Source organism: Pristiophorus japonicus, chromosome 21 (genome assembly GCF_044704955.1).
Source record: "Pristiophorus japonicus isolate sPriJap1 chromosome 21, sPriJap1.hap1, whole genome shotgun sequence".
Lineage (NCBI taxonomy): Eukaryota > Metazoa > Chordata > Chondrichthyes > Pristiophoridae > Pristiophorus > Pristiophorus japonicus.
Window position 1 is genome coordinate 42,894,147 of NC_091997.1, and position 25,102 is coordinate 42,919,248.

Genomic DNA, 25,102 nt, shown 5'->3' on the forward strand with positions numbered 1-25,102 from the left:
GGTGTAATGTCACTGTAGTGGTCTGATTTAATTAAATAAGTCTGGAATTATATAAAAGCTGGTATGAGTAATACTGTAATTTCCCCCCGCGCACTCTCGCCTCCTCGAGCAGCTTGCAACCCCCTCCCTCTCCTTGCGAATGTTGTTGGTACCTGTGCTTCTCTGTCCTTGCCCAGCTCCACCGTCATCAGTGCAGAAGCTCCTTTGCCACTAATGCTCGACAGGCCTCCCTGCCAGAAGAAATACGCTGATCGCTCCTTCCCAGGGCCGGCGCTGCTCAGCTGATCCGGCCTCTGCCGCTTTGCCACTGCAGGGGAACACAGCAGACCCAAACTCACCAACAATGCATTACACGGAAATCTCACTCCATGATACAACAGCGGGACAGCACCTGTCTGACTGTCCGCTGACTGTTGTGCATTGGCTCCGATCCGCTACATCAGAATAGAAACATAGAAAATAGGAGCAGTAGTAGGCCATTCGGCCCGTCGAGTCTGCACCGCCATTTAATATGATCATGGCTGATCCTCTATCTCAATACCATATTCCCGCTTTTTCCCCATACTCTTTGATGCCTTTTGTTTCTAGAAATCTATCTATCTCCCTCTTAAATATATTCAGTGACTTGGCCTCCACAGCCTTCTGTGGTAGAGAATTCCACAGGTTCACCACCCTTTGAGTGAAAACATCTCGGCCCTAAATTTCCTACCCCGTATCCCGAGACTGTGACCCCTTGTTCTAGACTTCCCAGCCAGGGGAAACATCCTCCCCGCATCCAGTCTATACAACCCAGTTAGAATTTTAGATGTTTCAATGAGATCCCCTCTCATTCTTCTAAACTCTAGTGAATACAGGCCGAGTCGACCCAATCTATCCTCATATGACAGTCCTGCCATCCCAGGAATCAGTCTGGGGAACCTTCGCTGCACCGATTTTAAACATACATCTTTGGACTTGAGTTTCAGCACAAAGTCTGAGAGCTCTGCTGACAGTCAGTTTACGGAGGGCAGAAGATTGGAGGCCCGCCCCACAAACTCTTCGGCCCCCACAACAAACGCTGTTCCCAGGCCACCTCCCTGGTCACTGTCGGCAGCGGAACCAAACTATTCGCAACCTTGGCGTCCTATTTGACCCCGAGCTCAGCTTCCAATCCCTTATAAGCGACATCGCCATGACCGCCTACTTCCACCTCCGTAACATCGCCCGTCTCCGCCCCTGCCTCAGCTCACCTGCAGCGGAAACCTTCACTCATGCCATTGTTACCTCTAGACTGGACTATTCCAACGCCCTCCTAGATGGCCTTCAATCTTCAACCCTCTGTAAACTTGAACTCGGCTGCCCCATGTCCCAACTCGTACCAAGTCCCGTTCACCCCTCACCCCCTGTGCTCGATGACCTACACTGGCTCCCGGTCTGGCAACACCTCAATTTTAAAATTCTCATCCTTGTTTTCAAATCATTCCATGGCCTACATCAATATTCCCTCTTATTTGGTACGTGATCCCTACGATCGCGACATATTCAAATTTTCACACATGCACAGTCTCTCTCATATAAGAGCTGGTGAGCGGCCTGTGTGCGACCTCCAGACTACTACGCTGCTGTGCAACCCTCTGAGATCTCTGCGCGCCTCCAATTCTGGCCTCTGGTGCAGCCCCAATTTTAATCGTTCCACCATTGGCGGCCGTGCCTTCAGCTGCCTGGGCTCTAAGTCTGGAACTCCCTCCCTAAACCTCTCCACCTCTCTATCACTCACTGTTCCTCTAAGACGCTTCCTAAAACCTACCTCTGTGACCAAGTTGGTCACCTGTCCTAATATCTCCTTATGAGGCTTGGTGTCAAATTTTGTAAAGTGCCTTGGGATGTTCGATTATGTTAAAGGTGCTATATAAATGAACATTGTTGTTGGTTAAGCAACGCCTCAATTTCAGCTGCCTAGGCCCTAAGCTCTGGAACTCCCTCCCGAAACCTCTCTACCTCTCTTTCCTCCTTCAAGACACTCCTTAAAATCTATCTCTTTGACCAAGTTTTTGGTCATCTGCCCTAATTTCTTTTGTGGCTCGGTGTCAAATTTTTGTCTCGTAACACTTCTGTGAAGCGCCTCGGGATGATTTACTACGTTAAAGGCGCTATATAAATACAGTTGAAGTTATTGCTCACCAAACTGCAGCACTGTGTATGGCCACCGGAGGGCGGAATGGTGCAACTTTAGCAATTGGTTAAGTTTGTGACGCAGTTCCTAGGATCATTCCCTTACCCAGACTGCTGACGGTATACTTCCACTGAATGACGTACGTGTCGCCCTCGTGGAACTGGCCGTAGCTCTCTCGCGGGAGTGCGCTGTGATCAAACTCTTGAACGTGCCAGACCTCCACGCCGATGGTCCTCAGTTCCGACGTCCTCTCATCGTCCAATCGCAGCAATCCGTAACCGCGCTGCACATTCACTCCATCCAGGATTGTCCCGAATGGCATGTCCGGGAGCGGCATTAGCAGCTTCGAATTGCACGGCTTCAGCTCATTCTGCGTCTCTAACTGTAAAACAAAAAAGTAAAGGGACTTGCACAAATATTTACAATCCATTTGGGGTTTAATTTCCTTTTTACAGAGTAAAAGGAGCGAGTTTCGGTCATTCAACCCCAGCAACAAATTTTGCATAAAGTATCGACATCCACTGGTTTATTGCAGTTTCCCACATTACAACAGCAACTACACTTCAAAAGTACTTCATTGGATGTAAAGCGTTTTGAGATGTCCCAAAGTCATGAAAGGAGCACATAAATCCAGGCTGACCCTCCTAGCACAGTGCTGAGGGAGTGCTGCACTGTCGGAGGTGCTGTTTTTCTGTTGAGACATTAAACCGAGGCCCCGTCTGCCCTCTCAGGTGGATGTAAAAGATCCCATGGCACTATTTCGAAGAAGAGCAGGGGAGTTATCCCCGGTGTCCTGGCCAATATTTATCCCTCAATCAACATAACAAAAAAACAGATTATCTGCTCATTATCAAATTGCTGTTTGTGAGGGCTTGCTGCATTTCCCACATTACAACAGTGACTACACTCCAAAAGTACTTCATTGGCTGTAAAGCGCTTTGAGATGTCCGGTGGTCGTGAAAGGCGCTATATAAATCCAAGTCTTTCTTTCTTATATAAATGCAAGTCTTTTACAAAAATCCTTCCTGTACCTTAATCTCGGCTGTGAAGTCAGCGTCTCTTTGCATCTGTTTTCTTGCCTCTGCCCAGTCCAGAAACTTCTCCTTGAACAGAATTGTTTCATTGTGCTCCGACAATCGACCAAAGATGATCCAATCAGGGCGTCCCTGCCTGCGCAAAGGAAAGTATCATTTCATTTTAGAAACTTTGTTTAAAGAAAAAACCCTAACGCAGCAGAAAATTTAAAGGGTTACAGCGCAGCCAGAGGCCATTCGAGCCCATCGAATCTGTGCCGTCTCCTTGCAAGAGCGGCTCACAAACTAGTGACTAAAGCCAAACGCTGCGGGTGCTGGAAATCTGAAATAAAAACAGAGAATGCTGCAAATACTCAGCAGGTCAGGCAGCGTCCGGGGAGAGAGAAACAGAGTTACTGTTTCAGCTCGATGTCCCTGGGAAAAGTACGAGAGGTAACAGATTTTAAGCAAATATAGGGAAAGGGAAAGGGGTTGGGGGAGGAAAGAACAAAAGGGAAATTGAATCTTTCAGTTTGGCACTTTACAGCCTTCTGGAGTTAACATCGAGTTCAACAATATCAGACCAGAACCTCTGCCCCGATTATTTCACATGGCAGTGTTAGAAACATAGAGACATAGAGACGATTCTGCCATTCCCATTTATACCTCTTCCAGACCCATCTTTTGTTTATTAATTGGCCTATTGTCACCTCCTGCCTCGCACTATCACCCATTGTCATCTCATCTCTCCTGCCTTCCCTTTTATTTCCTGCCCTCTTCCCTTTCTCTGCCCCGATACTTGCTTAAAACCTGATGCATCTCTAACTTTTTCCAGTTCTGATCAAAGATCATTGAGTTGAAACATTGGGCCCAAGTTTCGGGCCGCGCCAGCCCCGACCTGGACGCCTGTTTCTCGCGCCACCAAGTGCGCCTAAAAAAAATGTACAGATTCTCCGGCTCCCTGCTGGTCCTCTGAAGTCGGGCGCAGCGCAGCACGAGCTGTAGGGGGCGGAGCTAGGTCCCTGTGCTGAAAACAGTGTCGGGACCTCTGCACATGCGCACTACAGTGGGCGCGCATGTGCAGTAGCTCCAGGCGCCCAAAACTGTGTGGGAGGGGCCCGAAGCATGCAGCCCCTAGCCCTGGCCGAATGGCCTCACTGGGGCTGCGTGCACAAGGCTGCCTCCCACGCCCAGCTCCTGCATTCTCCCGACCCGACTCGACTCCCCCCCTTCTCCCCACCCTCTCCGCCCCCGGACCAGACCCTCCCCCGACACCGACCTGACTCCCGCTTCCCCCCTCCCCCCCCCGCCCCTGGACAGGACCGGACCCACGCTCCCCCCGACCCGACCCACGCTCCCGACCCTGGACCCCGGACCCGACCCGACCCAACGCCACCTACCTGTAAATCTGGTGCTGGGGACGGGCCCTGCCCGAAGTCTTGGGCCCGGCCCGGCCCGTTCAGCCTCCCTCTCCCTTCTCCTTCCCCCCCCTTCTCCTTTCCCCACCCCCCCCGCTTCTCCCCCCCTTCTCCTTCCCCCCTTCTCCTTTTCCCCCCTTCTCTTTTCCTTTCCCCCCCTCTCCTTCCTTCTCCCCCCTTCTCTTTCCCCTTCTCCTCTCCCCCCCTTTCCCCTTCTCCTCTCTCCCCATTTCCCCTTCTCCTCCTCCCCCCCTTCCACTTCTCCTCGCCCCCCTTTCCCCTTCTCCTCCTCCCCTCCTTCCCCTTCTCCTCCTCCTCCTCCCCCTTTCCCTTCTCCTCCTCCTCCTCCCCCCTTCCCCTTCTCCTCCCCCCTTCCCCTTCTCCTCCCCCCTCCCCCTTCCCTCTCCCTTCTCCCCCATCCCTCCCCCTTCCCTCCCTCCCCCTCTGCCTCCCTCCCTCCCCTCCCCCTGCCCCCCCTCTCTTCCTCTACCCCCCTCCTCACTGTCAGAAACACAGACACTGACAGACAGAGAGATAGAGACACTGACAGAGACGCACTGGGTGGGGGGGCATCCCAGCACGCTGTTGGAGGGCTCCCGGTGATGCAGTCAGTAAGTAGAAAATGTTTTATTTATTGATTTAAAAAAAAAATTATTTCTTATTAATTTTTTTTGATTGATTTATTGGTTGATTTATTGATGTATTTATCATTTATTATTGATGATGGCTCTTTATTTGTAAAACTGAAGTGTTTAATGTTTGTAAACTTCCCTTTAAACCCCCCCCCCCCCCCCCATTCCCTACGCCTGATTTGTAACCTACGCCTGATTTTCTAAAGTGGAGACAAGGTTTTTTCGAGCGTACAAAAATCTTCACTTACTCCATTCTAAGTTAGTTTGGAGTAAGTTTTCACTGACGAAACTTTGAAAACAGGCGTAAGTGGCCGGACACACCCCCTTTTGAAAAAAAAATTCTGTTCCAAAGTGAAACTGTTCTAACTGACTAGAACTGGAGCAAACTAAATGCCGAGAATTTGAATTTCTAAGATACTCCGTTCTACACCAGTTGCTCCAAAAAATCAGGAGCAACTCAGGCCAAAATTTGGCTCCATTGTTTCTCTCTCCACAGATACTGCCTGACCTGCTATTTCCAGCAAACTCAGTTTTTATTTCAAGAACGAGTTTTTGACACTGCCTTGCTCTTTTCCACAGCCCAGTATCTTCCTCCGCTTCAAATATTAAAAGATGCAATGGTGTCTGCCTCTCTGTGGCAAAGAGTTCAATGCTCCAACAACCCTCTTCATGAAGAATTTCTTCCTATCCCCTCTCCTCATCCTAGTCATGGCAATTATAAATTGAAGACCCTTTCTCATGGATATGCTCTTTCCCTAGTCACCTTTTAAGAAGGCATACGGGATACTTCCTTTATTAGCCAAGGCATAGATTATAGGAGCAGGGAGGTTATGCTTGAACTGTATAAAACACTGGTCACCACATTACAGGAAAGATGTGATTGGGTACAGAGGGTACAGGGGAGATTTACGAGGATGTTGCCTGGACTGGAGAATTTTAGCCATGAGGAAAATTGGATAGGTTGCGTTTGATTTCTCTGGAACAGAGGTGGCTGAGGGGAGACTTAATTGAGGTGTATAAAATTATGAGGGGCCTAGACAGAGTGGATAGGAAGGACCTATTTCCATTAGCAGAGGGGTCAACAAGCAGGGGGCACAGATTTAAAGTAATTGGTAGGAGGTTTAGATCGGATTTGAGGGGTATCTTTTTCGCCCAGAGGGTGGTGGGGGTCTGGAACTTACTGCCTGAAAGGGTAAAAGAGGCAGAAACCCTCACCGTATTTAAAAAGTACTTGGATGTGCACTTGAAGTGCTGTAACCTACAGGGCTACGGACCAAGAGCTGGAAAGTGGGATTAGGCTGGGTAGCTCTTGGTCGGCCGGCACGAACATGATGGGCCGAATGGTCTCCTTCCATGCTATAAGTTTCTATGATTCTGTGATTATCAAACCGCTTCTTAATTTTAAATCTCCTCTGGGCCTTCTCTACTCTACTGGAGGTTGGCCAGTATCTTGTCATAACTTTCATTTGAAAGAATTACATAGAATCTACAGCATAGCAATAGGCCATCCGGTCTATGCTGGCGTTTATACTGCACACAAGCCTCCTCTCACTCTAACGATCTCTTCCCACATCATAGGCAGTCCCTCGAAGCGAGGATGACTTGCTTCCATGCCGAAAAGGGATGAGTTCACAGGAGTTTCAATGAAGGACCTAATATTCCAGGTCCCGAACTACATGTTGAAGGGTGGAAGATGGCTGTGCGTGGGTTTTTTTAACGTGTAGTGGCCATTGCACACCAGCCACCACACGGGCTTGACAGAGCTAGGTCTTGGTCCAGTGGCAAGGATTATCCAAGATGACTGGAGACCAGCTCTGCTGCACGAACCTAGTGTGCACACATATTGCAGTGTGGGCTGGCCCGTGCTGCCCCTGGGCCCTCGCCTCTTCTGAGCCCAACTCATGTCTCTCCTGGGCCCCGGTCACTTTCATCTACAAACTCTTGTCGCTCCTTCGCCCCTCCTGCTGTGCCTGCCCGCACTGCAATCAGCGACCTGGCTTCGCAGCCAATCGCCCTCCTGCAGCAGCACGCGCTGCTCCCTGCAGTGGTATGCCCCTGCACGCTGTTCCCTCCAATGGCCCCGGCCTGCTGATGGTGGTAATGGTTCATATCAATTAACATGATTGATATATTCATTCACAATAAAACTTGACAATGCTCAGTCAGCACCATCTCTGCCCCACGCCAATATCTAGTCCCTGTCAAGGAGAGTGTCAGTGTGGCTCAGTGGGCAGCACTCTCCCCTCGTGGGTTCATAATTCCACTCCAGGGACTTGAGCACATAAATCTAGGCTGACACTCTAGTGCAGTGCTGAGGGACTGCCGCACTGTCGGAGGTGTCGTCTTTTGGATGAGACGTTAAAACGAGGTCTCGTCTGCTCTCAAGTGGAAGTAAAAGATCCCATTACTATTTTGAAGAAGAGCACGAGTTATCCCCGGTGTCCCGGCCAATATTTATCCCTCAATCAACATAAAAAAAACAGATTATCTGGTCATTATCACATAGCTGTTTGCTGTGCGCAAATTGGCTGCCGCGTTTTCCACATTACAACAGTGACTACACTTCAAAAGTATTTCATTGGCTGTAAAGCGCTTTGAGACGTCCGGTGGTCGTGAAAAGTGCTATATAAATGTAAGTCTTTCTTTCTTTCTTCTTTAAAGTGGCTCAATTCTCAGGTTACCAATTCTGCCACAACACCAGCACCCCTACTTCCAGCTCCATTGGATAATAAGAACATAAGAAATAGGAACAGGAGTAGGTCATACGGCCCCTCGAGCCTGCTCCATCATTCAATAAGATCATGGCTGATTCGATTATGGACTCAGCTCCACTTCCCCGCCCGCTCCCCATAACCTCTTATCCCCTTATCGTTTAAAAAACTGTCTATCTCTGTCTTAAATTTATTCAATGTCCCAGCTTCCACAGCTCTCTGTGGCAGCAAATTCCACAGATTTACAACCCTCTGAGAGAAGAAATTCCTCCTCATCTCAGTTTTAAATAGGCGGCCCCTTATTCTAAGATCATGCCCCCTAGTTCTAGTCTCCCCCATCAGTGGAAACATCCTCTCTGCATCCACCTTGTCAAGCCCCCTCATAATCTTATACATTTCGAGAAGTTCACCTCTCATTCTTCTGAATTCCAATGAGTAGAGGCCCAACCTACTCAACCTTTCCTCATAAGTCAACCCCTCATCCCCGGAATCAACCGAGTGAACCTTCTCTGAACTGCCTCCAAAGCACGTACATATGGAAACCAAAACTGCACGCAGTATTCCAGGTGTGGCCTCACCAATACCATGTATAGCTGTAGCAAGACTTCCCTGCTTTTATACTCCATTCCCTTTGCAATAAAGGCCAAGATTCCATTGGCCTTCCTGACCACTTGCTGTACCTGCATACTATCCTTTTGTGTTTCATGCACAAGTACCCCCAGGTCCCACTGTACTGCAGCACTGTGCAATCTTTCTCCATTTAAATAATAACTTGCTCTTTGATTTTTTTTCTGCCAAAGTACATGACCTCACACTTTCCAACATTATACTCCATCTGCCAAATTTTTGCCCACTCACTTAGCCTATCTATGTCCTTTTGCAGATTTTTTGTGTCCTCCTCCCATCTTTGTATCGTCAGCAAACTTGGCTACGTTACAATCAGTCCCTTCTTCCAAGTCGTTAATATAGATTGTAAATAATTGGGGTCCCAGCACTGATCCCTGCGGCACCCCACTAGTTACTGATTGCCAACCAGAAAATGAACCATTTATCCCGATTCTCTGCTTTCTGTTAGTTAGCCAATCCTCTATCCTACAAATATATTACCCCTAACCCTGTGAACTTTTATCTTTTATGTGCAGTAACCTTTAATGTGGCACCTTGTCAAATGCCTTCTGGAAGTCCAAATACACCATATCCACTGGTTCCCCTTTATCCACCCTGTTCGTTACATCCACAAAGAATTCCAGCAAATTTGTCAAACATGACTTCCCCTTCATAAATCCATGCTGAATCTGCCTGACCGAATTTTGCTTTTCCAAATGTCCTGCTACTGCTTCTTTAATAATGGACTCCAACATATCAGACACGATCACCAAAACGTACTGCTGTATTCGCAACTCACTGCTGGGACATGTAGTTCCTGGCTCCGGGGTCCAGGGGGTTGACCACACAGTTGCTGTAATCATAAGGACCACTCAACAACTGTTTGCCCAGTTGGAGAGCCGTCTTTCGTTGTGCCAGCGTCGCCTCTTTGCCGTGCCAAATGTACAACTCGCTGCCAAAATCTAGCACCAGCACCTGCAAACCAAGGGGAAAGCGTCAGCTCAATCACATGAACCACTGCATCTCAACCCAATAGGAAAACGATGAACCTTCATTTTACCCCTAATGCCTGGCGGAAAGCAGGCGAGCGAGCAGTTAAAGTGGCCCGAGTTGCTTCCTCGGTCCGGAGCTGCCAGGATCTTCCCAACCACGGTTCTAACCCGTTCTAACCCGATCAGGTAGCAAGGACACCCCGTCCAGAGTCGGCGGGGGTCCTTCTCTACATGTGCACGTCAGGTGCCGATGACCTCATCCGGACCCGATGGCAATTTTAACTCAGGCCTGAGCAGGGAGGCCGTTGCTTCTTTCCCCCCCAGGCCAACCCAGGAGAGAAGGCAATCGGCCCCACAAAAGGCCGGAAAAGATAAGGGGCTGAAATAAGGGGATCCCGCCCCGGCAACGAAATCGGGCTTACCGTCCCCGCGAGGAAGTGGAGTGCAATGTGGTGAGCTCCATTTCCTCTCGGGGGCGGAACTGGGACTGGGACGCTAACCGCGGGAATTTACCGGCGCTACGCGGAGCGCCGCCTAACGCTGGCGGGGGCACAGGGCCCTCCCTTTCCGTTAAAGGGGAGGGCACGCTGAGAGCTCTGCAATGGGGTCACCGCTCCACCACTGGGGAGTGGGGTGCCGTGGCAGCAGCCCAGCACAGTCGCGGAGTGCCGTGGCTGCAACATCGCGGCACGGATCTCGCCAATTCGACAAGGCAAGGCCGCGACCGGTAAGTTGGCCATTGCCAAAAAATTGCGCGGCGCACCTCCCCTTTAATTTTCGCCCCGCAGGCCGAGTGCGACCCGGGTCACGACCCGCAATTGCGGGTTTGGGCATCGCCCGCGGTGGCCTCACGAGGCTCCGGGACGATAATGGGTCGCTGCGCATGGCCTGGGCCCTACCGGCTTGCGCCTCCTCTAACCCCACGCAATTCCGCGGGAGGCGGGAGCGGTCCTGCGCCTAGGGCGGGAATGTTTGCGTCCTGCTAACGTGAGGCGCAAACAGCGCGAATTTCTCCCCTTAAGTGTTTTTCTTTCCTTTGCGGGAGCAGGACATCATCCAGGCTGACACAGTGAGGGAGAGCTGCATTGTCAGAGGTGCCAACATTCAGGTGAGACATTAAACCAAAGTCCCATTTGCTTGTTCCAACGGTTCAGGCAGATAGAAAAGATCCTACAATACTATTTGAAGGTGAGCAGGGGCTTCTCTCAGTGTTTTGGCCAACGTTCCTCCTAAACTAAAAACAAATTAACTGGTGATTCATCTCTTTGACAGTTTGGGAGACCTTGCTATGTGCAGATTGGCTTTCTTGGCTACCCACACCTACATTCATTGCTTTCGAAGGGCATTGGGGGGCCCCAGAGAGCTGCTGGTTCTTTCACGCCTTCAGTGGCACAGCCAATGATTCATTACCCGCGGTGGAGCTACACCACGCAGGCCCGAAGTCTCAGGTTTGATCCCGGGTCTGTGCAGAGTTAGAGTGAAACGCCCCCGGAACTGGAAAGGGATCCTACTTCTGAGCGATCCCGACTGGAAGGTGAGCGTGCATGGTCGTTGATTGAGGACAATGTCAGGCACAGCTGTGATGTCCTTTGTTGTTGAATACCCTGCCAACCACTCGCTTGTTTCGGCTCACACAAAAACCAATAAAGATCCTGTTGTTTGCGGATTGTGCCACACGAGGGCAGCACCTCCGGGAGCAGTGATCTCTTCGATTGCGCTGCGGCAGGTTTTGACGGCGGCTGTACAAATACACTGACTGATCAGCAGCAGTGCGGCAGTAACCCGACACTGCCTTTAGGGGGCAGCTTCCTGGGGACGTGCTGGTGACAAGGGGGCTCGCCCAATGGCCCCATCACTGCCCGCGACCTACCCAGCATTGGGATGAAAAATTGTGGGCAGCACGCCCAAGATTTCTCGATAGGGCAGTGCCAGCGGGCCAGCCTGCCCTCCACCAGCCGTGCCCGAGGGGGAGGCACTTCAGCTAATTCTGTCAGGGTGTTTTTTAATTCAGGGATGTCTCTTGTTTTAAAGGTTTTAATAATTAAAAGCGTTTGGGGAGAAAGAATGCTGTACAATATCAGCATACGACTGCATTAACAGGGATTGGACAAAATATCTTTGTCCAGTGCTGTAACCGATGGAACTGGAAACAAAGGAATCTCACACGCTCGCGCATTCGTGTGCTAATAATGTATCAATGTGGGTTTACCCCGCGACTGCATACAGAAGAAACAGAAGCATATGGTTGCTACGAGGATGGTCGTCTTCACTGGTATGAGTAACGGCCCGGGCTGTGAGCCTCCTCTCTTCAGTAGTTTCACAGATAAAATAATTAATTGCATTTATAGAGCACCTTTCACATCCTCGGGACGTCCCAAAGCGCTTAACAGCCAATTAAGTACTTCGAAATGTACGTGGAAGCCAATTTGCGCTCAGCAGGGTCCTACATTGCGGTGTTTGTTGAGGGGCACATATTGGCCAGGAGACCGGGGAGAACTCCCCTGCTCTTCTTCGAAATATTGCTGTTGGATCTTTTATGTTCACCTGAGAGGGCAGACAGGGCCTTAGTTAAACGTCTCATTTGAAAGGCAGTGGGGCCGAAGTTGCCCCTTTCTGTAAGAGCCTCAATGAGGCGGCCACCCCCTTTCCGCCCCGCGTGGGAAATTGCCCCGCGGGAGTGGATCGGCTGCCGATTGGTGCTCCCGACAGCTTTCCCTGGCGGGCAGCTGCCTGTGGCTGGGCAGGGCGGCATGTCCGCCCTTAAAGGGTAGGGCGCACTGCCGCGGCCGCCATTTTAATTTACTTGTCGGCCGACTGCCAGGTCGGCCCGACAATGGTGGCCACGGGTTCGGCCGGGCCACCAACAGGCAGCCCCAGCACCCTCTCTTGGGTACCGGACCCCTGGCCCGGCCGAAAGCCTCTCTGGTGGTCCAGTGTTTGCCACTAAAGTGGCTGCAGAGTTCGCAGTGGCCTGCCCCTTTAAGTGAAGGGGCAGGACATTGTGACACGTCCGCGCCGCGCTGATGACTCGGAGCGACAGTCGCCCCATCATCACTTCCGCCTCCCTCCAAAAAAAAGCAAAGAGCTGAATTTTCCCGGATTATCCGTCCCATGCATTGGGGTGGACAGAACACTTAAAAATGAGGGAAAAAACCCAAACACACTAAACACAACATAAAAAATAAAAAACAGACCTCACATAATTATAATTAATTGACATTAAAGTTGATTAAATGTTTTAGAAAAAATATATATCTTTTGGATTTTTGTTTAAAGTGTTTTAATAAGGTTTAAAATAAACTTACCTCAGTGGACAGGGTTTTTAACGTAAAACTGTGTTTTTAATTTTTAATATTATGTATTTTAAAATTCTTACACTGTTTAAAACTTTTACCAGGTGCAAGAGTTTTAAGGATATTTGCTGGGCAAGAGTTGGGCAAATAGCTCAATCCCGGCCGCGCGAATGTCCTGGCTGCGAGGATGCGTGCGATCTGTCAAGCCAAAACTTGACTGATCGTAAAAGCTGGCTTTCGGCGCATGCGCATTGCACGCCCAAAACCGCCTTTGCCGGGATCTTGCCAGGTCCATACACACCCCGTACACACCCAGTACACACCCCATACACACCCCGTACACACCCCATACACAACCCGTATACACCCAATGCACATCCAGTACACATCCAGTACACATCCAGTACACACCCCGTACACACCCCGTACACACCCCGTACACACCCCGTACACACCCCATACACAACCTGTATACACCCCATGCACATCCAGTACACACCCCGTACACACTCCGTATACACCCAATGCACATCCAGTACATACCCCGTACACACCCAGTACACACCCAGTACACACCCAGTACACACCCAGTACACACCCAGTACACACCCCGTGCACACCCCGTGCACACCCCGTGCACACCCCGTGCACACCCCGTGCACACCCCGTACACACCCCGTACACACCCCGTACACATCCAGTACACATCCAGTACACACCCCGTACACATCCAGTACACACTCCGTACACACTCCGTACACACTCCGTACACACTCCGTACACACTCCGTACACACTCCGTACCGACCCGGCGAGGCCGGCATTTTAGCCCCATTAACATTTGCTGACGTCACATTATCAGACATCACGTGGTTAGAACATAGAATCATAGAAATTTACAGCACGGAAGGAGGCCATTTCGGCCCATCGTGTCCGTGCCGGCCGACAAAGAGCTATCCAGCCTAATCCCACTTTTCAGTTCTAGGTCCGTAGCCCTGTAGGTTACGGCACTTCAAGTGCACATCCAAATACTTTTTAAATGTGGTGAGGGTTTCTGCCTCGACCACCCTTTCAGGCAGTGAGTTCCAGACCCACCACCCTCTGGGTGAAATAATTTCCCCTCAAATCCCCTCTAAACCTACCAATTACTTTAAATCTTTGCCCCCTTGTTATTGACCCTTCTGCTAAAGGAAATAGGTTCTTCCTCCCACTCTATCTAGGCTCCTCATCATTTTATTCACCTCAGTCTCCTCTGTTCCAAAGAAAACAAACGCAGCCTATCCAATTTTTCCTCATAGCCAAAATTCTCCTGTCCAGGCAACATCACGTGACTAAACCTCCAAGCTGGAAAATCCATACGTGGGATTTGAAAGTTCACTTTATTTTGCGCAATTTTCAAATAGATTACGTGTGTGTATTACTGGGATCTTGCAATGCTGCTAAAATATGCTAATAAATCATTCACTTTGAAGAATGAATGATCTCAGTAATGTTGATGCACTGCTACACATTCAGGATCAGCCACAGGCCGTATGGTTTGAAAATGCAACTGCACCGAGCGCTCCTACCTCCTGTGAGTTCAGCATGGAACACCGAGGGATCTTGCCCCACAATTCATTGTCTGGGACGAGCTTGCCCTCAACCAGACGATATATGTAGTTTGTTTCTGTGATTGCCGCTTCATACACCTCATCTTCCTCAGGATCCCCTGCATCTGCAGAGCCAACAGTGAGCAATCAGTATCATAGAATCAGAGAATGGTTACAGCGCAGAAGGCCATTCGGCCTGTCGAACCCGTGCCAGCTCTCTGCAAGAGCACCTCAGCTAGTCCCACTCCCCCGCCCTTTCCTTGTAGCCCTGCAAAAATAATTTTCCTTCAGGTACTTATCCTTTTGAAAGCAGTGATTGATTCTTCCTCCACCAACCTTCGAGGCAGTGCATTCCAGATCCTAACCACACGCTGTGTAAAAAAAAGGGTTTTCTTACATCGCCTTTGATTCTTTTGCTAATCACCTTAAATCTGTGTCCTCTGGTTCTCGACAAATGGGAACAGTTTCTCTCTATCTGCCCTGTCCAGACCCCTCATGATTTTGAACTCCTCGATCATATCTCCCCTCAAACAAAGGAGAACAACCCCAGCTTCTCCAGTCTATCCACGTCACTGAAGTTCCTCATCCCTGGAATCATTCCTGCATCTATTGCTGCAAGCACCCGCTGGTGTTACCCCGGAGATTAACGTCAATAACAGTAATAGAGACACAATTGATAGTTAGAGCTTCAAAGCTTTAGCCCTGATCGCCAGGACTACTAATCACTGCTACTTCAACCTGACATGAGCAACTTTTATCGATCAAATCTCCTCTCACTCTTCTCTGCTCTAAGGAAAACAACCCCAGCTTCTCCAGTCTATTCACATAACTGAAGTCCATCATCCCTGGAATCATTCTCGGAAATCTTTTTTGCGCCCTCTCTAAGGCCTTCACATCCTTCCTAAAGTGCGGTGCCCAGAATTGGACACAATACTCCAGTTGAGGTTCTTCAGAATTTCCACGCTTTTGAACTATACCTCTATTCGTGAAGCCCAGGATCCCGTAAGCATTTTTAGCCGCATTCTCAACCTGCCCTGCCACCTTCAACGATTTGTGCACATATACCCCCCAGGTCTCTCAGTTCATGCACCCCCTTTAGGACTGTACCCTTTAGTTTACATTTCCTCTCCTCATTCTTTCTACCAAAATGTATCAACTCACAATTTTCGGCATTAAATTTCATCTGCGACTTGTCCGACCATTTCACCAGCCTGTCCATGTCCGCTTGAAGTCTATCATTATCCCCCTCACTGTTCACTATACTTCCAAGTTTTGTGTCAAATGTAAATGTTGCAATTATGCTCTGTACACCCACATCCGAGTCATTAATATATATCACAAAAAGCAGTGGTCCCAGAGCCGATCCTGGGGAACACCACTGTAACATTAACAACACAAGGGGCTAGAATTTAGTTTTTCGACAAAAACGGAAGTTTTACGCCAAAATTACCTTTTTCGCTTCACTACCGTTTTTAGGCCAGCTTTTCAGCCTTTAATTTGCACAACGGCAAAAATCGGCGTTGCACAAGCATTTGCGACGCAAACCGCAAATTTTGGCAACTTTAGTCCGGGGCTGATAGCGCTGCGAGGGGGGGTGGGGGGGGCAACAACAAAAAACATTCATAAAACATTCACAAAACCCTTACCTACTAAATCACTGAAAAATAATAAAAAAATAAAAACTTTAACTTACATTGTTTGCAGGTTTTCATACTTACCGCTGCTGGCAGGGCTGCACCGAGAGGTTTGACCCTGTCAATATTCTGGGCGTGGCGTACGGGTCCCAAAAGTGCCAAAAATCCATCGCAAACACTATTTCCGGCGTTGCATGTCGGCACTTCTCTCCCCGGCGGTACGTGGAAACGCCGCCGCAAAAAGGTCACCGATGATCCCGCCAACCGGGTTTTTGCCGCGGAGGGTCACATCGCGGCGAAAACCCGCTCGCAAAGTCGGCAAAACTCGAGCCCAAGGACTGCATTCAGTGAGGCTCTTCCAGGCTGTTAGAACTTGCTTTTGACAAGATTGTCCTCCTTTAGAGCTCAAAACTGCTCTGAAGATGCACTGATAGCAGTCTGAAAACAGGATACCTGCTCTCTCATTGCCCAACAGTGTGTGGGTCAGTGAGTGAGTGAATCCATGAATGAGAGAGGGCTTGAGAGAAAGGGTGTGAGAAAGCAGGTGTGAGAGAGAGGGTGTGAGACAGAGGGAGGGTGTGAGAGAGAGGGTGTGAGAGAGAGGGAGTGAGAAAGAGGGAGTGAGAGAGGGAGGGAGAGAGGGAGGGAGAGCGAGAGAGGGAATAAGAGAGAGGGTGTGAGAGAGTGGGTGTGAGAGAGTGGGTGTGAGAGAGAGGGTGTGAGAGAGAGGGTGTGAGAGAGAGGGAGGGTGTGAGAGAGAGGGAGGGTGTGAGAGAGAGGGAGGGTGTGAGAGAGAGGGAGGGTGTGAGAGAGAGGGAGGGTGTGAGAGAGAGGGAGGGTGTGAGAGAGAGGGAGGGTGTGAGAGAGAGGGAGGGTGTGAGAGAGAGGGAGGGTGTGAGAGAGAGGGAGGGTGTGAGAGAGAGGGAGGGTGTGAGAGAGAGGGAGGGTGTGAGAGAGAGGGAGGGTGTGAGAGAGAGGGAGGGTGTGAGAGAGAGGGAGGGTGTGAGAGAGAGGGAGGGTTTGAGAGAGAGGGAGGGTGTGAGAGAGAGGGAGGGTGTGAGAGAGAGGGAGGGTGTGAGAGAGAGGGAGGGTGTGAGAGAGAGGGAGGGTGTGAGAGAGAGGGAGGGTGTGAGAGAGAGGGAGGGTGTGAGAGAGAGGGAGGGTGTGAGAGAGAGGGAGGGTGTGAGAGAGGGGGAGGGTGTGAGAGAGGGAGGGTGTGAGAGAGAGGGAGGGTGTGAAAGAGAGGGAGTGAGAGAGGGAGTGAGAGAGGGGGAGGGCGTGAGAAAGGGGGAGTGAGAGAGAGGGAGTGAGAGAGAGGGAGTGAGAGAGAGGGTGAGAGAGAGAGGGTGTAAGAGAGCATGAGTGAGAGAGCGGGAGTGAGAGAGAGGGAGTAAGAGAGAGGGTGTGAGAGAGGGAATGAGAGTGAGTGAGTGAGTGAGTGAATGATTGTGAAAATGAGTGAGTGAATGTCAGTGAGTGTGATTGAATGTGAGAGAGTGTAAGAGACTGGGAACAGCATAAATTGTAAGGAAAATATTAAAACAAATCTATCGTCCTTCAAATCATGTTCTTGATGAAAGTTGGAACCTCAACAATCTGCTGTATTTAATTAGCCCATGAGCAGCCAGCGAGATTTTAATCCTATTCCTGAAACTGAATCGCAATGTTCTCCAATCACTGAACAATATTCCTACACAGCAGATATGTCGAAGAATGAGACGATGCAGTCTGGTTGTGCCTAAAAGACAGTAAATTTCACTTCCGGATAACTTAAAAAACACATTGAATATCGTTTTAAAAAAAAGAATGGAAATTGCAGACACGGGGACAGGTATTGGCAGGGCTACCATACACGTCATCCCAACAAATAATTATGGAGACAGAAAAGAGTACGCCCTGTATTGAAATGTTGAATGAGTAGTGGCAACATCAACACGACCCTCAAACAATGAGCAATCAACAATGCCACAATGACTCTGTGGAGAGACGATCAGAAGAGGTGATGGTACATAAGAACATAAGAAATAGGAGCAGGAGTAGGCCATATGGCCCCTCGAGCCTGTTCCGCCATTCAACACGATCATGGCTGATCCGATCATGGACTCAGGTCCACTTCCCCGTCCGCTCCCCATAATACCTTATTCCCTTATCATTTAAGAAACTGTCTCTTCCTGTCTTCAATTTATTCAATGTCCCAGCTTCCACAGCTCTCTGAGGCAGTGAATTCCACAGATTCACAACCCTCTGAGATAAGAAATTCCTCCTCATCTCAGTTTTAAATGGGCGGCCCTTATTCTAAGATCCTGCCCTCTAGTTCTAGTCTCCCCCATCAGTGGAAACATCCTCTCTGCATCCACCTTGTCAAGCCCCCTCATAATCTTATATATTTCAATAAGATCACCTCTCATTCCTCTGAATTCCAATGAGTAGAGTCCCAACCTACTTAACCTTTCCTCGTAAGTCAACCCCCTCATCCCCGGAAGCAACCTAGTGAACCTTCTCTGAACTGCCTCCAAAGCAAGTATATCCTTTCGTAAATATGGAAACCAAAACTGCACGCAGTATTCCAGGTGTGGCCTCACCAATACCCTGTACAACTGGAGCAAGACTTCCCTGCTTTTATACTCCATCCCCCTTGCAATAAAGGCCAAGATACCATTGGCCTTGCTGATCACTTGCTGTACCTGCATACTAACCTTTTGTGTTTCATGCACAAGTACCCCCAGGTCCTGCTGTACTGCAGCACTTTGCAATCTTTCTCCATTTAAATAATAACTTGCTCTCTACATCCACCTTATCAAGCCCCCTCATAATCTTATACGTTTCGATAAGATCACCTCTCATTCTTCTGAATTCCAATGAGTAGAAGCCCAACCTACTCAACCTTTCATCATAAGTCAACCCCCTCATCTCCGAAATCAATCTAGTGAACCTTCTCTGAGCTGCCTCCAAAGCAAGTATATTCTTTTGTTTATTGTGTCGGCAGTGGTGGTGTCGGTGGTGGGCATGACAGCATGGGCGGTAGTGTCAGCAACAACTGTGATGGTGTCAGTGGTAGAGTAGACTCTACTCGGAACTCCTGTATGGCAAGCGAGCCCCAGGTGGGCAGAAGAAACGTTTCAAGGACACCCTCAAAGCCTCCTTGATAAAACATCCCCACCGACACCTGGGAAGCTCTGACCCAGGACCGCCCAAAGTGGAGGAAGAGCATCTGGGAGGGCGCTGAGCACCTCGGGTCTCGTCGCCAAGAGCATGCAGAAATCAAGCGCAGGCAACAGAAGGAGCGTGCGGCAAACCAGATTCCCCACCCACCCTTTCCTTCAACCACAGTCTGTCCCACCTGTGACAGAGACTGTAATTTCTGTATTGGACTGTCACCTGAGAACTCACTTTTAGAGTGGAAGCAAGTCTTCCTCGATTCCAAGGGACTGCCTATGATGATGATGGTGTTAGTGGCGGTGTTAGTGATTCAATACCAGTAATAGGACCCACTTCAGCCGTCTATTCTGTATTGAATTGTGTTTCTGGCTGACGTTTTCAAGTAGTCTCAAATACTTTTGATTATTTTTGTAATTTTGTTATCCAACAAAAGATGACATCAAGAAAAAGGAACACAGAGTGACACCAGGGATTAGGGACACAGTTTCTTGTTATTGCATCTGGTAAATTGCATCACCTAAGCGAGGCGCCTAGAGCAAAATCAATCGTGTGTCTTTACAACTGTAATCTGTCCTCCTTGTCTGATTTCCCTCTTTGTGCTACACCTAGGCAAACCAATTTGCCCAGTACAGTAACAGGAAATTCTCTCCAACCTACTGTCAGGTCAGTCAACCTACAAGTTTCCAACAGATTCATTCAATAACAAAAAACTGTTGCCATTTGAGGATCTGTCTGGTGTCCTTCCACCGATTCATGTGTGTAAATTACCCGCAACTGAGCGATCTGCACCTTCAATGACATCGGCCACTAGTTTGAGCTCCTTACCTTGATATTCAGCGTGGCCGCCTAGAAGATCCCAGAACTCCTTGGCCCTTTTCGTTTGACTGTTGATGCCCTCTTCAATAATGGTAACGTTGGCTGCTCGGCAGCCCAGCTCACGCTTTGTCTGGATGAAACTAGCCAGCTCCGACGCCTAAACATGGTACAGAGGTACAGTTGGTGATTACTTATTGTGAAATACTGGTTGATATTTGACCACATCAAATGAATCGGAGACACAACAGGCAGCAACCACTATGATCCATAGCTCAGGTCAGTCTAAGTGTTTGGCTAATGGTTCTGAGTGGCACCTGCCACTACAATGTGGTGCAAAGACACAGAGCTGCCACAGTAAGCAGTTATGGAGTAAAATGAAGATCTGAGGCATCACCCTGGAAGACCACCTGCAATTTCAGACGGTCAGTGTTGTCCAAAGAGCTGCGTTTCATGTGGAACGACAGAAATGGCTTTGGGACATGACTGGTGTGGAGGGCGTGAGTGGCGTAATGTATTTGCTTCATGGATTCTTGGCTTAAGAATTCATAGCAACACATTGCTATTAAGAACGAGTTGGTTTATTAACAAAGTTTTAACAATCACACTATACATTACCAGTTCAGCCACCAGGCTCACAACTGCCTGCCTCATCATGGATCCCCTAAACCCAACTGGCTGGGGTTTTATTGAGTCTTAAGCCACTCACAATTCAAGCGCTCTACCAGCCTGTGAGCATACTCGCAGGTGCATACATTACAAGTGGGACTAAGGCTAATCTTAATGAAGTCTTGCATATAGTGCACTCTCCCTGCCAAAGTTACACTTCTCCCTGCAACACCTTCCCTGTCACACTCTGTTGATAATATCCCTATTGTTATGTTCCTCCCACTCACCGTGAGCCACTCCGCAAGAGATCTGCTGATGTGTAATACCATAGTTAAATGGTTTTAGAGCTAATTCCGTGTGCACAGAGGGGAAAATGGAAACAGCAAGAAAATGGAAGAGGGAGGCTATGTGACATGAGTAACATCCACATTTGTATCAAATTCTTTCACCTATTTCAACAGACATGTTACCCCAACTGAGCAATTTCATTTGATCATGTTAATTACTATCAACACGAATTCAACTCCTCGCTGCTTCTTACTAGTATAGGTTTAGAGTGCAAGTGAGACACCTCTCCATAGGGTGGAACATAGGAGCAGGAGTAGGCCATTCAGCCCTTTGAGCCTGTTCCGCCATTCAATTAGATCATGGCTGATCTGTATCTTAACTCCATCTACCCGCCTTGGTTCCGCAACTCTTAACACCCTTACCTAACACAAATCCATCAACCTCAGTTTTGAAAGTTTCAATTGACCCCCAGCCTCAGCAGAGAGGGTTCCAGATTTTCACTCCCCTTCGTGTGAAGCAGTGCTTCCCGACATCACCCCTGAATGGCCCGGCTCTAATTTTAAGGTTATGCCCCCCCTTGCCCTGGACCCACCAGAGGAAATAGTTTCTCTCTATCTACCCCAATTATATTTGCTTCATGGGTTATTTGCTTAAGAATTCATAGCAACACATTGCTGTTAAGAACTCATTCATTTATTAGCAAATCACACTACACATTATCAGTTCATCCCCTAGGCTCACAACTGCATAGCTCATCATGGATGACCCAAACCCAACTGGCTGGGGTTTTATTGAGTTTTGTGAACATCACGTGACTGGCTCAGCCACTCACAATGCAACAGCTCTACAGCATGCTCACAGATGCATACATTACACCTATCAAATCTTCTAATCATCTTAAACACCTCAATTATATCACCCCTTAATCCTCTATACTCACGGGAATACAAGTCTAGTCTACATAACTGTGAGCAACATTCCAGTTAAGCTGTGCTGATGTGCAGCGCTCCTGAGCTTCCCGGATAGCTGGCTTTTAAATTGCAAAAACCGTGCGTGTGCGGAATTGTGAATGGGCCACGCAGCCCGGTAAATTACAGGGAACATTGCTGGTGGGAATAACTAAGTGACTTCAATGGTACAACCAACGAACTTGCCCAAGTACAACTACTGAAGCAGACATGAGATGAGAGGTAAGAGCAAGTTTTCATCGATGAACTTATCTAACCCGTGTGATTAATGAATCAGATTTAACGCCCATACCTTGGAGCGCTCAATTACATTCGCAAATTCTCCAGTCCAAAGAAAGCAGTGCTGGGCAGTGACCAACAGGAAACAGTCCCCACTGTTAAGTGAGGTGGCTCTTGGCTCCACCAATCGAACCTGGACGTGCCTGCGACCTGAGAAAGGGCAGAGTTACCCCTGGGTTCGGCGTCTGATCCGCACATAGAAACAAGCCGTCATTTGTCAACACTTAACGGTGCCTTAAATCACCTGGCAAGACCACAAAGTTAACGGAGAGCTCGGGGCTAGGTTGCACATCAGTTTCACAGTTGAAGAAAGGCCGGTTGGATTCGGGGCTTGCTGTGCGTTAGTTCACCGCTGCTGAAGTGGCAGTGGAGGTGCTACAAGTGACATCGGCAGCCCTGGGTTGGGGCAGGGGGAGGATCAGCCAGATTGCTCCCGCACGCGTCGATGGGCTTCAAGGGAAATGAAAACTGGGAGTGCAGCTGATTCAATATTGCCCATTTTACATTACGCTGTACCACCAAAGTCCAAATTACCCCATCGGTCAGGACAGGTGCAAACATATCTGTGATGTTTTACCATAGACCCCCCTGTACAGCCCCTTAACACTTGCAGTCTACATTCACACACAATGAACAGCCATGTGGCTAGAGTACCAAAGGTTGCTGGCACTTGTGGAACTGTACCACAGCAAGGGTCAGTGCTTCCAGTACCTCTAACTGCAAAAAGCGAGACTGGATCGACTGGGCCTGTATTCACTGGAGTTTAGGAGGATGAGAGGGGATCTCATAGAAACATATAAAATTCTGATGACACTGGACAGGTTAGATGCAGGAAGAATGTTCCCGATGTTGGGGAAGTCCAGAACCAAGGGACACAGTCTAAGGATAAGGGGTAAGCCATTTAGGACCGAGATGAGGAGAAACTTCTTCACTCAGAGAGTTGTTAACCTGTGGAATTCTCTACCGCAGAGAGTTGTTGATGCCAGTTCATTGGATATATTCAAGAGGGAGTTAGATATGGCCTTTACGGCTAAAGGGATCAAGGGGTATGGAGAGAAAGCAGGAAAGGGGTACTGAGGTGAATGATCAGTCATGATCTTATTGAATGGTGGTGCAGGCTCGAAGGGCTGAATGGCCTATTCCTGCACCTATTTTCTATGTCTATGTTTCTATGTTTCTATGTTTCTATCAAAGAGCATGGTTATAGCTTGGGGATAGGACTGTCTATCAAAAGACAAAACCTAAGCCAGCCAGCAACAACTCTACGCTTCTTAAAAAATCATTCTCGGGATATGGACGTCGCTGGCAAGGCCGGCATTTATTGCCCATCCCTATTTGCCCTGAGAAGGTGGTGATGGGCCTTGTTCTTGAACCGCTGCAGTCTGTGTGGTGAAGGTGCTCCCACAATGCTATTAAGTCGGAAGTTCTACATTTTTGGGAGCAGGTTATATTTCTTATTATCGACCTATCGGTACAGATTACCTCTGATGTGTCCGTCACACCTCAATGTGTCACACTTTGAAAGTGATTGGATTAAATATCATATTCCTAAAACAGTAACAAATTACAACCGACTGGCTGGGGAACCTACCCAATGAACAAGCAGCATCTTAAAACACATATATAATTTTAAAAAGCCTGTCATTTCCTGCTGGTTTCTTCTGACTGCGATCAGCTGGCCCCTGTTGAAGAGAACAACTCCCTCCGCAACAGCTTCTGGCTGACCTCGGGGCATGCTTATTTACACTGCTTCAGACCTTTTGGTCTTCAGGGAATGGGTCGGATAAAACACAGCTGCAGTGTAGCAGCAGCTTTGCTCAAGGCAATCCATTACGCATATTAGAAGGGTTATTATGACATGAACTTGGCATTTGGCAGCAGCCAGTGCCACAATTTGTTGACACGCCAACACACGGGATCGAATGTGCTTTTGTGCAGGCTCGGGCTTGAAAAGAACCCGTTTTCAGGCAAATCTCTCAGAAGGTTCTTTTTTTCCCATTTTCTTACCCCATTCCACGCACCCCGTGCTAGAATAGTCTGAAGACTCTCGAGCCTCGATGTTCACCCTGCTTGCTCTGGTACGGGCGGGAGGGGTTAACATGCTGGTGATGCCATTCGGACCCTGACACGATGTTAACCCGGGATTGTGGCCAAGACGCCCAGAGCAGGGGCCGTCAGTGCTCCTTCGGACCGCACAAGGAAATTCCGGGCCTCCCCAGTCACGGGCTTCCTTCCTCTCTCCCCTACCGCGAACATCTCAGTGACATTCCCCCCTCAAACACTTACTATATGTCGGGATTCCCTCGGGCTCCTGCCCCCCCAATATCCCACTCCTGCCCCACAGGTTGCCATTCCTGCTGCGTTTGGGCGGGAGTCCTGTTTCAATCATTTAACCGAGGTTGGATTTGATTTGAGATCACAGAGGCCATGTTGGTTTTTAACTGAACGTATAAACCTCTTACTTTCTCAAAGCTTTAAATGTTCTTCTCAATTATCAGGAGGCGATACAACTGGACAATGGTTACCTTTCACTTGCAGCAGCATCACCTTGTTGAATGGGAGTGTGCTGTTCCTGGACATCTGGTCTGTCATCTTCACGTTCCGCAGATTCACGTTTTTGAAGTTCTCCTTGCTCGCTAGTCCTGCCAAGGCCACGTCCGCGTAGTTAGAGTGTTTCGCCACTGTGGATGTACAAAAAACGTTCCTGAGATAGACTAATAAACCCAAGGCAGAACAAAAAAAGATCTACTTTATACACTGGAAACAGCTAAACAAGACTGTGTTACACATAGGACAAGGCACTAGCTGGAGCATGTTACAGACAGTTCTACACAGTTGGAGTGTGCTACCTACAGGTTAATGGACCCAATGGAGACTGTAACATAGAGGATAATGCAAAGGCTGGCGTATGTTATATAGAAGATAATGCATGGGTTGGAATAAATTG

General features: G+C 48.8%; 1 protein-coding gene across 15 annotated transcripts in view; it reads right to left on the reverse strand.

The window, feature by feature from the left end:
- Nucleotides 1–25,102, reverse strand: part of LOC139233972 (supervillin-like) — a 236,529-nt gene that overhangs the window by 21,022 nt on the left and 190,405 nt on the right. For all 15 annotated transcript variants that reach the window (XM_070864696.1, XM_070864701.1, XM_070864699.1 and 12 more), the window contains 8 exons: nt 24,681–24,836; nt 22,169–22,305; nt 20,024–20,171; nt 14,385–14,530; nt 9,332–9,507; nt 3,184–3,322; nt 2,258–2,534; nt 153–307 (listed from right to left, as the gene is read on the reverse strand). In XM_070864696.1, coding sequence (XP_070720797.1) covers nt 153–307; nt 2,258–2,534; nt 3,184–3,322; nt 9,332–9,507; nt 14,385–14,530; nt 20,024–20,171; nt 22,169–22,305; nt 24,681–24,836 — 1,334 coding nt within the window. The remainder of the gene's footprint in view (nt 1–152; nt 308–2,257; nt 2,535–3,183; nt 3,323–9,331; nt 9,508–14,384; nt 14,531–20,023; nt 20,172–22,168; nt 22,306–24,680; nt 24,837–25,102) is intronic.